The following is a 17201-nucleotide window of genomic DNA, read 5'->3' as shown; positions in this document are numbered from 1 at the left end:
CATTGATGAAGCAACTGTTATGTTTTTAGAAAGATGTAAATTGAGGTATGAATTTGATTTCTGTTGCCCTTTTTACTGACTTACAGCTAGGCTGAGCAACTGTTTTCTGAGGAGCTCTTCTGTTTTCTGAGGGGCTCTTCTCAAGGTGTGAAGCTCAGTGTTGTTAAACTAACACGACAGAGAAATTTAAAAGCCGGAAAACCAGCCCTGTGCTGCTGGTCGAGAGCCGTCCCGTATCCGATTGGAATCCTGATGCGTTTTTGGTTATTAAAGCAGCCCCTTGCTCTCACTTTGTTTCAGCTTGCAGAGCTCTTACGTGTCACTCAACCCGAGTTCCCAGGAGCCGAGGCCAAGCGGCTTTTCCCGGTTACGTCCATTCCTGTAGCGCGTGGTGACTGCAACCGCGCTGGGTGCGTTGTCCAACTGATCTATCTTATGCACGTGCCAGTACCTGTTCCTTCTCTGTTCTCCATACGGAGCCCACGGAGAGAGGATAAATCAGCAAAAATAATCAGGGAGGAAGGACAACAAATGCTTCTTTGGATCCCTACCCCCTTTTCCATAGCAGCAGAATTTTGCTTTGTGTCTTTCTGGACTCACTGTGGAGCGTGGCTGCAGCTTCACCCTGGGAAGCACCATGTCCCCGTCTATTGCCACCATGATGGGCTTTTCTAGACTTGGAAGGATTTTAGCTAATGAAGAGTTTTACATAGAATGTACAAGAGTGGATTTTATTGTACCTCTACCAGCAGTTTCTAGCACAGCGGAGGAGGTTTGGTGGGCTGCTCTCAGGCTGTGGCAACCACAGAAGAGCCAGCAGGGACCCGAGGGCAGCCCAGGCGTCCGTGCGGTTGTTTTCCAGCTGGCCCTGGGGCAGCAGCGCAGGCACCTTGGTTGCGTGATGGAGATGTTGGTGCTGCATTGGGCAGTGCTGCTCGCTGGCTGGAGCTCCCAGTGATGTCCCAGCACGGCTCCTCCCAGGGACGCTGCCTCTCCCACCACCCAGCATGGTCTGGGAACACAAGAGTCTCCTGCTGCCTTCCCAGTTTCTCTGGCTGACCTCAGGCACCTTTTTATCTGTGAAAGGGGGAAAAAGTGGCAGTGTGTGTGTTGCATATGTGATAATCTGCCTTCTTAGGACATCATCCCCGTGACATTGCACTTTAGGACACCTGGAACGGGGTGGGGGATTTGTATTCACCCTGCTGTGTTTGTGAATGGAGGTTTTCAGCGTTGCGCTTTAAGATGTGAAGGTGATGGGAGTCGCGTCGTCCTGCCGAAGGTCTGTGCAGAACACGTTTGCTCTGGGTGCTGCTGGAGGGATTGCAAAAACCGTGGTGGCCGCCTTGTATGCACCAACACGTCCTGCAGAGACTTGCAGGGTCAAGACAGCGTCGTCCTACCCAGCAACCCAGACCTTCCCCTGCTGCACAGGGCTGGGCTCCGGGGGCCTCTTCGGGATGCGTCGGATGTGTGGTCGTGTCATGTAAGCAGGACCCAGACAGCCAACCTTGAGCTTGCTGCTCATTAAGTGTCTCTATTACCGCATGTCTGGATAGTGATAAAATCCTAATGCTGCTTACAGGGCTGTACGTCAGAATAAGGATTATGTGAAGAAAGAGAAAACATAGGATATATTTTAATTTCAGTCAGCTTAAAAGCCAATAATCAAGCCAATGAAGGAGATTGCTTTTACCATGCTCAGAAAAAGGAAAGAAGAGGAAATGACACATATAATGTGCCAAAAAGACAGGAAAATGAGGTATAAGGCTGCTAATTTTCACAAAACCTTTCCTGTCATCTTACAATCTTCCCTGTCATCCATCAGCAAAACCAAATCAGAACCATTTACACAGCCTGGATTTTCCTTAGTTCCTCTCTTTTCCAGCGTGCCCATATGGAAATGAGTTAGCTACAATATTAATACAGGGAGTTACATTTGTGAAGGCAGTCAAGAGCTTTACACAGTGTTCCGAAATACCGGAATTCAACTCACGGGCTTTGCCAAAGCTCTATTTTTATTTTGTCTTCATCTGATGTTATCAAGGTTGTTCATGTTCCAAAAATGGAAGAGTTTTAGCAGTAGTTAGCAGTTGGTAATGGGAGTCAAGAAGACTGAGGCTTTTAACACGTTCAGAATGTTTAATTTCCCCTCCATCTGATGATAATAATTTAACATGTTAAAAAAAAGAAATAACACCAAATTATGTGGATTTAAAAAAGCCTCCCACGCACCTTATGGAATTAAAATCCTGTGTGGGCCTGGAACCACGCGTACGTTCACTAAGTATGAACTCCAGAAGCGTGCTTTATCTGAGGAAAAAATGAAATAGAAGAATTAATGGTAGCTGTTTTATCCAAACACTCCACTTTCCTAACGTTTCGCTTATGCCCATTAGGCAACCGTGTCATTTATGTTTAACTAAAAATTTGCCTTAGGGTGATATCTGTAGCATTTAAATATTTGTTTCTTCATTTGGGGAATTTCTGTTGTGGGAACCTAAGGTTACGGTAAGGCTTGAAGCGTGTCCAAGGAGGGGTCAGGCTTTGCCGGGACTTTCTTAGCTGAGGCTTTTTCACGCCAAGTCGCGTTTAGCAGTAGAGTCTGCCGCGCGTTTCCAGTAGGGTGGGGGAGTTTGGTTGCGGCACCGAGAGCTGGTTGGGTGTCTGGCTTCCCCAGCAGGCTTGGCACGCGCCCAGGATCTATACTGTGCTTTGCAGAGTCACCCAGCAGGCTGACGCAGAGACATACTGGAGACAAACGTGGGAAATCCTATCTGCTTCATCAGCCAAGAGATGTGGGGGGAAAAAAAAGCAACCAGTCCTTTCTAGTCCGTTTTTAGGAAGCGATCTGATGAGTACACACTAGAAACGCTTTCTGTGAATTGGGGTTTTTTGGAAGCATAGCAGGGGGGACTTGGGAATTGTTAGAATAGGATAGGATGGACACAACCTTTGCATGTTCGGGAATAGATATGTTACTGCATTTTATTAATTAACTTGTTTTAGATTTACCTAGCAAAAATACAAGGTGACCATAGAAAACTATTCCTTTTAATGGTACCAATAGTGCTGCAATATGAGAATAGCCCATGTTACAGAGTTACAGCAGTAAATAATCCCATTCTGGCTGTTGTAACAGTTCTTCTATGTTTTAACCTCAGAACTGGGCAGCCGGGTCTAGAGGGAGGTGTCCCAGCCCATGGCAGGAGGCTTGGGACTAGATGATCTTTAAGGTCCCTTCCAACTCAAACTGTTCTATGATTCTGCGATTCTACCCTAGAATGCTGCTCGTCTCCACGGCTCCCAGAGGGCATCCAAGGGTTCTGAACGCACCTACACCATTTGTAAATGCTTTCTGCATTGTCTCTTCAGTAAACACATCCCAGGATGAAAAGTATAAAATTTGCAGTCAAATTTGCTCATTTTCTCGATTAAAAGGACAACATTGTTCACAGCAAACCCTTTTGGGATCTGTGTTGATCTGGAAGTAACCTTGTGGTTAGAAATGTAATAAAATTTAGGGCATTTTTTTAAATGTAATTGTGGATGCAGGAGTCAGTGAGGAGACGCCAAATGACACAGAAGAGATGCACGTACGACATACAAATACACACAAAACCTATTTCATACAGTGGTGGTGGCCTACGTAGATCCTTTATGACACAGTTAGACTACGGTTAAAATTAAATTACAAAGAGATTTATCAGTGATGGGTTTGTGCTACGTGTACTTCGACAGGTTTCATTCATAAATCTCATATCCTAAGAGCATTTTACGAGATATCGTTACAGAAGTACTAAAAAGATAGAGTAACTGTAAGCAGGTTTTGCCAAAAAACATTTCCTGAAGAAGACAGTCACGCACAGCAAAGCAGAAATGTGCTATTTTTAAGTGGATTTGTATATAGAAAGCATTTTCAGGAGGACAAGATGGGATTTTATCTTCCTTAGGTATACGCCTGTGTTTAAGTTATTTTTATCGTGTTCTGCAATCTAATGTTAGATCGCATAGGAGGAGGTTTGCACGTTCCTTTCTCATTTCTGCTAGGAAATTAAATGTTGAATCCACCACTGCTTCCCTGGGGAGATTATTCCAATGGCTGATTGTTCTCATTGTGAAAAATTTTCCTCTTGTGTCCAATCCTGATGAGGTTCTATGTGATGTCTCTTATCACTCAGTAGAGCATCAATTTAAAGACCAAAAGCACGTCGGGTTTTTCATTGTTATGATCCAATTTTGACCACTGGAGTTGGTTTCCCGCTGCTGTTTTCATGAGGTCAGAAAATGCTTTGTCCAAAATCCCCTTACTTCACTGCTAGCCTTCAGTTCGAGGAATGTTCAGTTAAATTCAAAATAGACGGTTGCAATATTGAGCGAAAATTGGCTTCCTGCTAATAAATTAATACAAATAGGATTTGGTTTTCTCTCAGCTTTCTCATTAGCTCCTCAGATGAAGGGTGAGTAAACTGCAGATAGAAATGAAAGAAAACATATTTTGCAGCATGAAGCATCAGTTACAGTTAAAGAATTGATGGCGCTGGGAATCAGACAATGGGGAGAAGGAATTGTGAATGTGAGGAGTCTGCAACGCCGCTATGGAAGCTGGAAGGGGGTTACCAGCCCATGGGGAGAGCGTGTGGGCAGCTGCAGATCCAGTGCCAGCTCTCATCAGAGAACCTCTGCAAGTATCATGTAGAGCAAGGGAGACGAAGGAGAACTTCAAAGAGTAGGAAAGTGGCTCCTACAGGAGGCTGCTTCTAAAGGTCCTACTTCTGCAGGCTGAAGATCCAATGTACCCCCCCCCCCCGCCTTAGATTCGATGTCTGACTTCCACATGGTGATGATATTGCACTGGCTTTCAGCAGAGAGAACGAAGTGTTAGCTGTGGTGGGCTTTATCCCATCCCCAAAGGAAGGCACCAGGCACCTAAGAGCTTTTACATGGCTGCAGTTACATAGAGTCGTAGAATGTCCTGAGTTGGAAGGGACCCCTGAGGACCATCGAGTCCAGCTCCTGTCCCTGCACAGGACACCCCAACATTCACACCGTGGGGCTGAGGGTGTTGGCCAAACCCTTCTGGAATATTGTCAGGCTGTGCCTGCTTCCCTGGGAGGTGTGCCAGGGCTCCACCACCCTCTGGGGGAAGAACCTTCTTCCGATGTCCTTCCCCTGGCATCTTCCTGCCATTCCCTTGGGTCCTGTCACTGGTCACCAGAGAGAAGAACTGAGCACCTGCTCCTCCTCCCCGTGTGAGGAAGCTGCTTTATGTCCTTTTTATACCGTGGTGCCTGAAACCACACACAGTTTTACATGGGGGCTGCCTGTCTTAGACACGTCTGTGTGAAGAGTTCGGAAGGTGCCACACGTGTTCGCGTTCAGTCTCAGCCGAGGTATTCCTTGAACAGTATTTTTTATTCTCAAAATCTCTCCATGAGACCATTTTGTTACAGCTCCTGTTTTTCAACCTTTATGATGTTATTACGAAACTAATCCATGTTGTGCTTTCTGAAAGTAACGTGGAGAAGATAATGGAGATGAATATCCAGCCAAGGAACTTCAATTGCTGTCTTTAAGAGATGATCTTTAAATATAATCTGCCTGCAAGTAGATTACACTTTTGGTCATTTGGATATAAATATACTTTTATAAGAGAATTTTCTGCTCTGGAAAGAGAGCTGCGGTAATTTAAAGAAGATGTACAAAAATGACTAGGGAGCTCAAGGAATCAATTTCTGTTTGAGAATTAAAGTAATGACAATAAAGCTTTAACAGGAGAAGCTGCGGGGATACAGGGGCTGCAGCGTCTGCAGGAGTGTTTGTAAATGAGGAAGAGAAAAGCTTGAAGACGATTTGATTTCAGTGCCAGGTCACATAATTGATGAGGATTTTGAGCTGACAAAAGAGTAGCAGTGACGACATTCAAAACTGACAGGTTTAGACAACGAAAGGGGGTGAAGGACCATCCTGGCATTGCCTGGGTCTGCCAGGCTTAGTCTTCCTAAATACAAGGTACGAATCTCAGGATCTGTTTCAAAAGAAGTGCTGAGGTTTCTTTGATGGAGTTTTTGTTGTTTTTTTCTGTTTTGTTTGTTTCTTGTTTTCACATCAGCAGGTTTAAACATCTTTTATTTCTTCCAGAATTTTTTAAAATTTGAGTGCAGATGGGTGTTCTTCCTTTTCCAAAGGTGCTAAGTATTAATGTTTTTGTTTTACAGTATTTTCCTGTAAAGAATATACAGCATGCCAGCCACCAGGGAATAGGTGAGTTTTATTTTTGTTTTGACTTGTAAAGCATTTCATACTTCCTTTTCCCCTTATTTCTTGCATTTCAAATAATTTAGGGCCATTGGTTCTAGCATGGATGCCAATGTCAAGGTCAGCTCAAAGGTAATTTAATATGTTTAGGGGATGTCAGCACTGAAATTCCTTAAAAGCAAATATGCACGGTTTTCAGTGTTTGTAGATATAGATAATAGACAAAAAAAAAAGTGGAAAATTAAGCTCCCAGCTTGCGTTCTCTCTCTCTCCATATATATATGCACACACTGTCACAATTATGCAAAGAAGGAAATGGAAGATGGTCTTTTAAAACCAGAGGAGGTTTATTTTTGGTGGCTCTATCCACATACTTATCACCAGACACGGTTGTTTCAAAGGGCGGTGTGAACACAGCTGTAGAGCAGAGAAATCTGGAACCTATCTAAACTGTTTTCCACTCAGATAATAAATAAATGAGGTCAGAATGCTTATTATTTTAATTAAAATAATGAATAGTCATTAAAAGTAACAATACTTCATCCTCCTGAGATGTCATCCTTTGGAGACAAAGGACGGTTAAGCCAGCAATGTAACCCCAAGGCAACTCAAAAATCAGAAATAAAAACAGCTGCCTGTATTGGTGCCTGGGCACAGATTTTCAGCTTTCCCGTGGCAGTTGTCTTGATATCACTATTAATAGAATTCTGCCTTGTCTTCCCATTACGCAGGTTTTACAGATACTCAAGAAAACATACATTTAGAGAAAACCTAGCATGATTCACGTAGCTGGAGCTAATGAGTAAGTTTTTACTTAATTAAATGAATTATGTAGACATTTTTTAATTGTCAAAATGCCAAAAACAATACGCTGCACTTTGGAAACCCTCTCTATTTTTAGAACAATACTGACTTTGTGTCTTATATAGAAATTTTTCAGGCTGGTAATCTATAATATGCTCAAGGCTATTTTGATATTGCTGCCTTTTAATTAAGCATATCCGTTGTTAATATTTTGAAAGTTGGATTAAATTCTTTTGATAGTATTTTTAACAGGCCTGTTAGTAATTATATGGTTTTGGTACAGCAGGTTGGTAAGTCGTTAGTTATTAAGGAAAAAAATACACTTGTTCTAATGAGTAAACAGGACCTTTTGCACAGTAAGTTGATAGCGTTAAGCACCACTCAGAAGGATGGTGATGAGTACTTCAAGACTATTGCGGTATTGTGTGTATTTACCTGTATTTAACTCTTAAGTCATAAATCTTCCAGGGGTTTAAAATTACAGTTGTGATACACAACGCAGTTCATATATATATTCTTGCACGGCGCTCTGCTGCTCTTTGAAGGTAGAGGGAAAAAAGATAAATTAACCATAAAAGTCTACGCAGATAGAGCCAGGAGATGAAAATTTGGTGCAGAACAGAAAACTGATGGAGACGTAAGGCTCTGACAGCCACTGGATGTTGCTTTGTTTCCCCAAGCAAGCCTTGTGATGCTATTGGAGACGTGTGTCGTGTGCCGTAGTGTCCAGGACCCATGAGGTGAAGATGACAGACCGAGAGAGTTGGGGTTGTTCAGCCTGGAGAAGAGCAGGCTGTGGGGAGACCTTAGAGCAGCTTCCAGTGCTGAGAGGGGGCTTATGAGTAAGATGAGGACAAACTTCTTAGCAGGGTCTGTTCCAATAGGACAAGAGGTAATGGTTTTTAAGTAAAAGAGGGGAGATTGAGAGGAGATCTTAGGAAGAAATTGTTTGCACTGAGGGTGGGGAGGCCCTGGCCCCGGTTGCCCAGAGCAGTGGTGGCTGCCCCATCCCTGGAGGGGTTCAAGGCCAGGTTGGATGGGGCTTTGAACAATCTGATGCCATTAGAGATGTCCCCGTTCCTGCAGGGGGGGTTGAACTGTACAACCCGTAAAGGTTCCTTCCAACCCAAACCATTCTATGATTTTACTGCCTCAATTATCGCCACCAATCTCACTGCTCCTGAAGGTTTAAAATAAACTTTGATTATATCTGTCCATAACTATTACCTGCACCTTGTCTGTGCTGCGGTGTAAAGGGGTAGGATCCAAGTTGTACACAGCAATACGTCATATACAATATTAGCAATATCCTTCCCCAGCACGTACTTAGCATTCTGCTCTGTTTTGGTATTGTTAGAGCAAGCGCCCCGTGCAAGTGAACCAATTAACGTCTGATGTGATTTATGGTGTCTTAAATTGTGAGGCTGCAACTATAAATATTGCAAAGGGGTTTGATTTTCAGATGATGCCAAACGTTCCCATTCTCAAAATTAGATCTCACTGAGATGTGTAGTATTAAGGGAGTAAACACATCATTTTTAATTTCATTTCCATTCTTTTCTGTGACTAACACAGATGAAAAAGGATTCCATAATAGCGTGTCATATATTGAATTCAATGAAATCTGTTAAAATATTAACCACTGTGTTTTTTTCTCCCCCTCCCCTCGGCAGCTCTCTAATTTATATCGGTTCATTCAGGAATAACATAATGCCAGTTTCTGACCTGTCATCAGTGTCACCCCAGCTCTTGTCAGCTTTTACCTTTAGAAATTTATGTTGTCGAACTGAATTCTAAAGCAGCAAACAGTGTTTGAGGTTAATTTTAGAGGCTAGCCCTTCCCCAGAAAATGTTTTACATCTTTTTCTTTCAGCCTTTGAAAGGTTTTTAGGAACTGTTTTATTCATCCTTTCATTACTGTGGCATAAAGGCTAGTGAATGCATAGATTTGGTGTTGTGCATGCACACACAGGTAGGTGTGCTTGCTCCCAGACACAAATAGGGTTGTGTACACGGAGAGAGAAGGAAGGAAGGAAGGAAGGAAGGAAGGAAGGAAGGAACGCAGGTCATGTTCTGAGGAGCTGTGTTATCCATTCTCCTGAACTTCTTGATCTCATTACCACCACCCAGTGGAATACCTTGGAGCTAATGCCAAGTCCCGAGGTGAATTTCAGGACTTCTTCCGACAGAAGCACCTACTCCTCCAGTAAATGAGCCCAAGCTCACTGTAGGGGAAGTTTCCTCTTGACTGTGGAAGACTTTTGATAATTTTTTTAGATTCTAGATCTTTTAATTCTGGGAAAAGTTGTGTGGAAGTTGGCAAGGAAAACCATCTGCTTCTGATAAATGGCCACAACCCATCTGCTACCCTAGATGTCAAAATCTATTGTTTTCCTATTTATTCACTATTTTTCTTTTGTTTTGAAGGTTTTCTCTTGACGCCTCATTTTGTTTGGTTAAAAGCCTTTCATTTCTTGAGTGTCTTTGAAGTCTTGCATTCTTTAACAAAGATTTAAAATGGTTAAAAGTAAATACAAAATTTTAATTAGTAAAAATTAAAACTTGGTGCTCATTATGTACTCAGCTCCCTTTCTGGAAAAGTAGAAGACACTGAACAGCTGCTTGGAACCTCTTTGTTGATGGAGTTAATGTGTCTTCTGGCTTTAATCTTGTCCTTGCGATGTACCCTGTCTACTGCAGTTTAGGCAGGTTTGGTTGATAGCTCCGAAGAACTGCACTTATTCTGCATTTAAACTGAAAGAAGGCAGCTAGGTGAGATCTTAGGCAGAAATGTTTTGCTGTGAGGGTGGGGAGGCCCTGGCCCAGGTTGCCCAGAGCAGGGGTGGCTGCCCCATCCCTGGAGGGGTTCAAGGCCAGGCTGGATGGGGCTTGGAGCCCCTGATCCAGTGGGAGGTGTCCCTGCCCATGGCAGGGGTGGGACTGGATGGGCTTTGAGGTCCCTTCCGACCCAAACTGTTCCATGATTCAATGATACATGAAAAGAGGGAAGGGGTAATTCTCACTCAGTTTCTTGCTGGAGCTGCTCTGCAAGTTCTGTGGTATAAAATTATATGCTTTGGGGGACTGATGGAGCAAAGAAGAAAAAAATAGTGTGTTGTAATAAAGCCTTTGCAGTCCTCTTCCCGTGGCTTCTGAGGGCTGTGGAATACTGCCCGTGATTTGATTGCATCGTACAGAGCTTTGAGTTGCTACTGCCTTTCCTTAGCATTTGTGATACCCGCGCTCCGCTTCAGCTCGTGCTTTGGAATAGGGAACCTGCTCTGATACGCTTCCCATACGGAGAGGATGTGCTGAGGAACTTGCCTACCAGAGTGTCCCAGTTTCCATTCTCCTACCTTCAGCACCCCCACGGCTGATGAATGAGTGCACTTGTAATACAGCGTATCCTGGGTATTGCACTATAACAGCCTTTAAAAGGTACACGATACAGCCTTTCTCCCTCCCGCTTGATGCAAGGATGACAGACATCTGAAATGGGGAAAAACATCCAAGGCTAAATGAAAAGGGGAAAAAAAAAGTGCAATAAAAGGAGATGGAAAGTGCAGGAGATGGTGAAAAAGGTAAAAAGGCGTGTGTCAGGCAGCAGATCACTTACAGGGAGGTAGTCCTAGAATAAACTGCATTTTATTGAATTCAATAAGAATTGCTGTGGGAGCTGAATTGAGTTTCTTGTGACTTAGAGCACAGATATTTCTTTCTGTCCTTGATGGATACGTTTCAGCAGTGAGTGAATGATTCCTCGGGACGTATTCGCTTGGTAACACGTACTCTGTGCTTTAACGACTGTTAAACAAAAAGGGACAGTTTACACTGTTCAGGGTCTTTTCTGGGTTATGTCAGGACTGTGTCTTGAATAAGGAGTGTTACTAAACATTAAGCTGCAGAACAGTGGGTATTGTCCCAGGCATAAAACCAGCAGAGTGTATGGGTTTAGTGGAATTTATTCACTGACTTTAGCTTCCAGAAAGTTTCTCCCCTGTTTCTGAGGTTGATATTTGTGATTTATACAGGAACAACTCCAGGAAGAGATTTTCAAATAGGAATTATCAGGGAGAATAAGAGAAAGAGTAAATCGGCAGCACTGGTTAGTGTTGTGTGGCAGAGATCTGAGTAGATAGCAGCATATACAGCCCAAACTCCAGATTCTCTCCCAGCGGGACGGGATGGACAGAAACAGCGGTTGATGAAGGTTTAAAATTAAAACAAGGAGATTTGGGAAATACAAGGCATCTTGAGCCTGTGTGATCACAATAGAGAAAGACAATGAGGGAGAAGAATTAATGGAAGACACACAAAGAACACTGGAGATAGCAAAGTATCAAAAGAAGACAAAAAACCAAGAGAGTAACCAGAATAAGTAGAGTAGAAAATGTATAATTTGCTTATTACGTGCCACCTAGTACAACTTATCATTTCTCTATAGAGTGCTTTGGATGGATTGAGTGGTATTTGCTTGAGGGTTTTTCTTCTTTCTTCTTCTTTCTGTCCTTCTGTATAGGAAAAGAACAACCCTGATTAGCAGAAGCCATAGGAGCTTTTAAGGTTGCTTAAGATACTCTCATTTGTTACCGAGCATGTTGTTCCATTCAGACGTGAGCTACCAGAGGAGATTATTTCTCCGTTGCTACAATAAGCTGCTTCCCATGTCCTCGTACTCCTGAGAAGTGTACCAGCAGTGCCTTGGAAAGGCCAGAGAGCCACCACACAGCCCTGAAAGGGCCCAGGTACAATCATAGCAGGTGTAATTAAACCTGTTAACGATGCGTAACGAAATGGTCAGTGCCAGGATTTCGGAGAAAAACACTCCCCTGCTTTGAAATGGTGGGAGTGTGGAGTGGGTGGTCTGCGAGGAACGGCGCCCCCAGGCACAAGGGTCCTCACACTGAGAAGGTGGGAAACTGTGTTGTTCCAATCCCAGCTGGAATATCTTTATTCCCAGGAAGTTGTGTGCTTTTATTCTTTTTGCTTTTGTTAGCCGTTCTTTTGCTTTTTGTTACCCTACCCTACCAAAGCTTAGGATGGTTTTGAAAGAGAATTACACCCCCGATCCTGTCTGAAACTGGAACCGGGCCCTAAGTGCGCTGTGCTGTTAAATCTATAAAATATTTATGGTATCAGCTTCATTTTTACACTGTAATGAACTTGCTGGTTATTTCTGGATGTACATATGCATAAGCAGAAAAATAGTGTCGCTATGTGCGTGTGCATTCTCACCCTCTTTTCTGGCTGTAACAAGAAGCTGCAAGTTTTGATCTCACCTGTGTCCCTGCTGTCAAAACTTTCCACTTCTGACATTTCTGCGATTCCTTCCTAAGCACAGAAATCGCTGCAGGATGAGTGGCAGCTGTCAACATTTACCGTTCACTGTACATGGAGGGAATTAATGATGGAAAATGCTTCTTGGAGGCAGGTGCCTCTCCTAAACCAGTGGTTCCTTTGTCAAGGACACAAACTGCAGGGATTTCTGCCAGGCAAGCATCCCCTCCCCAGTTTCCTGGAAGCAGCTCCTGTATTTTGGAGGACGAGATGCTAGGACAGTGATATCGTGTTGCCAGCCAGAAACGCTGACTAAGACATTTTCTGATGTTGCATCGTGGTTCTGGGCTTATTTTCTAAGGCGTTTCCTCTTTTGGCACTGGAATTTCACCCCATAAATCCCGGACAAAGGTGAAGCCAGCTGGAAGATGAGCCAGCTACGAGTGTTTAAAGTCTGATGTGATAAAGCTGCAAATCGTAGATGTCTTAGAGGGGAGAAAAGGACTTGAGCATCTGTGTTAAATGTGACAAATTCTGGTTCTGATGTGTGTGCTGCAAAAGGAAACAGACAGTTTTGAAGGAGTGCGGTGTACAGCATCGCTACCTCGTGCTGAGGTACCAAAAGGGTTTGGATCCCCAGTTTGCGAGAGGCTTTAGGAAACAAAGCGAGACCGTTACTGGTGTGTGAAGGGAGAGGAGTGCAGCACTGGAGCCAACATCGGCCCCCGGCGATTCCCATTCTCCATGCAGCCCAGCTCCTTGGGACAGGTGTGAGTACCCTGGGAGAGGGGAGGATGGAGGGAGGGATGGATGGGAGGGTGGGTGGGTGGGTGGATGGATGGATGGATGGATGGATGGATGGATGGATGGATGGATGGATGGATGGATGGGAGGGTGCCTGGATGGGTGGCTGGATGCAGCCCCAGCCTTTCCCCGCCGCTCCTCCCATCCTCCCGCCGTGACCCAGAAGTTCAGCTCCTGGTTTTCTGGCCGGGCTGCGGTGGGGCGTCCGCCAGGGCAGCAGGGATGGAGCTTCTCCGGGTGAGGAGGAGGAAAGGACCGCTGTCCCCAGCCGGGCGCCCCGGGGAGGGCACGGAGCCTGCCGGGTTTTCCTTTAGACAGAGGGAGAAGGAAAAGAAAAGGATGCGGAGGCCGCTCGGAGGAGGGGCTGGGGGCGGCGCAGCACCGGGCATCCTCCCAGTCCCTTCTCTGCTTCCAGCATCTTTCACAGTCCTTCCTTCCCGAGCATCTCTCCCTGACCCTTCTCTCTCCCCACGGCATCTCTCCCTGTCCCCCCTAATCCCGTAGGACCCACACTGGTGCCCCCCTCCCCAAAAAGAACAAGGAGCTGGGGGGAGGAAGGGGATGGGATGGGATGGGATGGGATGGGATGGGATGGGATGGGATGGGATGGGATGGGATGCACGCACACATGTACCCCTCTCCCCAAATAAAACAAGGGGGCTGCTGGGTGTGGGGATGAGGGATGGGAGGGGAGGGAATGGGGTGGGATGCATGAGGACTTGTGCCCTCCTCCCCAAAGGGAGCAAGGGGGCTGCTGGGAGGGACTAGGGGATGGGGGGGACACAGGAGACACGAACACAGACAGAGACAGACAGACAGACACAGACATACACACTCTTGACCCCTCCCCAAATACAGCAAGGGGGGTGGGGATGGGACACACGTTCGTGTCAGTCTTCCCAGTTAGAGCAAGGGAGCTGCTTGGGGGGGTCTGGATGGTGGATGTGGAGAGGATGGGATGCACGCAGACTTGTGCTCCCCTCCCCAGACCGAACAAGGGGGCTCCTGGGGTGCTGTGGGTGGGGGATAACAGGAGGGGGCATGGGGTGGGGTGGGGATGGGGATGGGGTGGGGTGGGATGGGGATGGGGTGGGATGGGGTGGGATGGGGATGGGATGGGGTGGGATGCACACGGACTTGTACCCCTCTCCCCAGACAGGCCAAGGGGGCTGCTGGGGTGGTGTGGAAGGGGAATAGCGGGACGGGGAAAGGAATGGGCTGGGCTGGGATGCACACGGGCCCTTACCCCCCTCCCCAAACGAAACAGGGGGGCTGCCGGGGGTGAGGATGAGGGAGGGGAGGGGGCGCACGAGGCCTGGTGCCCCTCCCCAGACAGAGCAGGGGGGCTGCTGGGGCCGGGCCTCCCCCCGCTGCCATTGGTCGGAGCAGCCGCGCGGCGCGGCCGCCGCTATAACAGCGCGGTGCCCGGCGCGGGCGGCGGCTCAGACGGCTCCGGGCGGCCGCGCCTCCTCCTCGTCCTCCTCCTCCTCTTCCTCGCCGCCTTCCTCCCCCGGCAGCCCCGGCGCGGCCCCTGAGGGGCTGCCCCCCCGTCCCCGGAGCGCCCCGGCCCCATGGAGTGCTGCTACATCGTCATCAGCTCCGCGCACCTCAGCAACGGCCACTTTCGCAACATCAAGGGAGTTTTCCGCGGCCCCCTCGGCAAGAACGGCAACGAAACTCTGGTAAATGGCTCCTTTCGCCGCCTCAACCTCCTTCCCTTGGGCTCCTTTCGCCTCCCCGCACAGCGAGCGTCGCCGCGGGGATGAGGGAGCGCGCGGAGCTGCCTGAGGCGGCGGAGCTGCTGAGGGAGAGCCGGGCAGCCGCCTCGGCACCGGGACGGGCTCCCCCCTCACCCCCTCACCCCGTTGATTTCCCCCCCCTCACCCCGTTGATCCCCCCCCCGGTTTCCCCCCCGCCCCGCCGATCCCGGTGATCCCCCCCCTCACCCCTGTGATCCCCCCCCGCATCCCAGTGATTCCCCCCCCCTTATCCCAGTGATACACCCCCCCCCCCATCCCGTTGATCCCCACCTCACCCCGGTGATCCCCCCCCCCAATCCCGTTGATCCCCCCCCTCCCCCCACTCCCATTGATCCCCCCCTCCCCCCAGTGATGCCCATCATGGTCTGGGTGACTCCCGTGACTGGCTCCCATCCTCTCCCCCCAGTGACTCCCGTTCACCCCAGTGACTTCCACTCATCCTGGTGATTCCCACCTTCACCCGCAGTGACTCTCGTTCCTCCCAGTGAATCCCATCCTCACTCCCGGTGACTTCAATTCATCCCAGTGATTTCCATCCTCATCCTCAGTGACTCCTGTTTGTCCCAGTGACTTCTATTCATCTCGGTGGTTTCCACCTTCACCCCATTCACCAGCTCCCATCCTCACCCACAGTGACTCCCGTTCCTCCCAGTGAATCCCACCCTCACCCCCGGTGACTTCTATCCATCCCAGTGATTCCCATCCTCTCCCTGCAGTGACTCCCGTTCATCCCTGTGACTGACTCCCATCCTCACCCCGCAATGGTTCTCATTCATTCCAGTCACCGACTTCCGTCCTCACCCCCAGTGACCCCCATCATCGTCCCGGTGAGTGGTTTCCATCCTCATTCCCAATGACTCCTCTTCCTCCCGGTCACCAGCTCCCGTCCTCTCCCCGGTGCCAGGGACACCCTGGGGCCCTGCTCTGTACAGCGAAGAACGGAGCAGAAACTTGGTGACTGGAGGTCTGAGCTCCTTGGGCAGAGGGATTCATTGGTTCGAGAGCAGTTTCAGAAACGATAGATGGTTTTGTTTGTTGATTGCCAGGTTTCTTTAGAAGCAAAGCTCTGGGTTTGAAGGGAGTTGATGGGTTCAGGCAATTTGGCCAGCTACTCCGGGAAGTCCGCGTCCGCTTTTAAAATCGTTTCTGTGTATATATGCCATACTTTGATATATTTACTTCTGTTGGGTTTCCTATGGTTTTTGCTGACTTGCTTGGACTCGCTTTGCTACTATTAATGAACTTTAATGGAAGAGTTATGACGCGGTAGTGTTGGCAATACGCGCGCTCTCCTGCCTGTTCAGATAAAAGGGATGTGTAGGAGAAGAGCAGGCTGGCTGAGCTGCATCACGTAGCATCTCAATCATGGCACAACAAGGTGTGGACAGATGTCTGGAGAGCGGGATGGAGCTGAAAGAGGGGCTTAGCCACATTGTTTATCGTGCTCTCCGTCTCATTCCGAAATCGCCTTTGGATGAGACAGAGCAGAACTTCTCACCACATTCTTGTTCCCTCGAATGCATGACTTATATTGATGGGGAATTTACTGAAGTACTTAACATTTGCTTGAGTTGGCAAGCTTGCGATTTCTCCATAAATAAAGAGATTAAAGTAAGTCTGAGCCAAGTCATAAAAATAGTAACTACTACGAGAGAATCTGAGGCAGATTTTTGGAGCATTTCAAATGTAAAATTCCTGCTTTCAGGTTGTAAATCTTACCGCAGTTTTATTTGCTGTGGATTCGGTGTATTTTTCTGTTAGGGATTACATTCTTGGTGTTTTAAACAAGTATTTGTGGTATCCATGAGATGGCAATATGTGTGTAATATTTCACTGTTACCATTGCAAACCCAAGTCCTACTGCAGAAATATTTGGAACACTTGAAATAATTGCACGATACGTAGCCTTCTTTCTACTGAACAATTTCAGTAATGATGCATTTGGCAGGACTGAGAATACTGTGATGTAACTTTTGGACTTTGTATAATCTTGCAATTGATTCTGTTTCAATAGCATTTTATTCTTGCTTTTTAGTGCTTTTTTTCACTTGGTGAAAAGCAACCATATTCCCAGTATTCCTCATTGGTTCATTTACTGGCAAAAAATAGTGACCAAAATATGTTGGTATTAGCTTAAAATTCAAAGAAACACGTTGCATAGGCTTTGAAGTGCTCTTACTCTGGAAAGAAATGTAACTCGACCCAGCTCTTCAGTGAGTTAGACTGAATGCAACGGGAAAAAGAGAGTCTTGATTATGGATTTGCCATTAGACACCTTAACTTCAAAAGCTTTTGTCG

The 17201-nt window shown here is 46.8% G+C and overlaps 2 protein-coding genes across 3 annotated transcripts in view; both read left to right on the top strand.

Moving 5' to 3' along the window:
* Positions 1 to 17201, top strand: part of DUSP19 (dual specificity phosphatase 19) — a 501898-nt gene that overhangs the window by 270847 nt on the left and 213850 nt on the right. The gene's annotated exons all lie outside the window — the stretch shown is intronic.
* Positions 14712 to 17201, top strand: part of ZNF804A (zinc finger protein 804A) — a 138908-nt gene continuing 136418 nt past the window's right edge. The window contains exon 1 of one of the 2 annotated variants that reach the window (XM_069860565.1): positions 14712 to 14825. In XM_069860565.1, coding sequence (XP_069716666.1) covers positions 14715 to 14825 — 111 coding nt within the window. In that variant the 5' untranslated portion in view covers positions 14712 to 14714. Of the gene's footprint in view, positions 14826 to 15640; positions 15731 to 17201 lie in introns of those variants that run through there. The other variant, XM_069860566.1, reaches the window with a different exon arrangement.

The sequence above is a fragment of the Phaenicophaeus curvirostris genome, chromosome 7 (genome assembly GCF_032191515.1).
Source record: "Phaenicophaeus curvirostris isolate KB17595 chromosome 7, BPBGC_Pcur_1.0, whole genome shotgun sequence".
Taxonomy (NCBI): Eukaryota; Metazoa; Chordata; class Aves; order Cuculiformes; family Cuculidae; genus Phaenicophaeus; species Phaenicophaeus curvirostris.
Note: the sequence above shows the minus strand (reverse complement) of the source record. Positions and strands in the feature narration are given on the sequence as shown.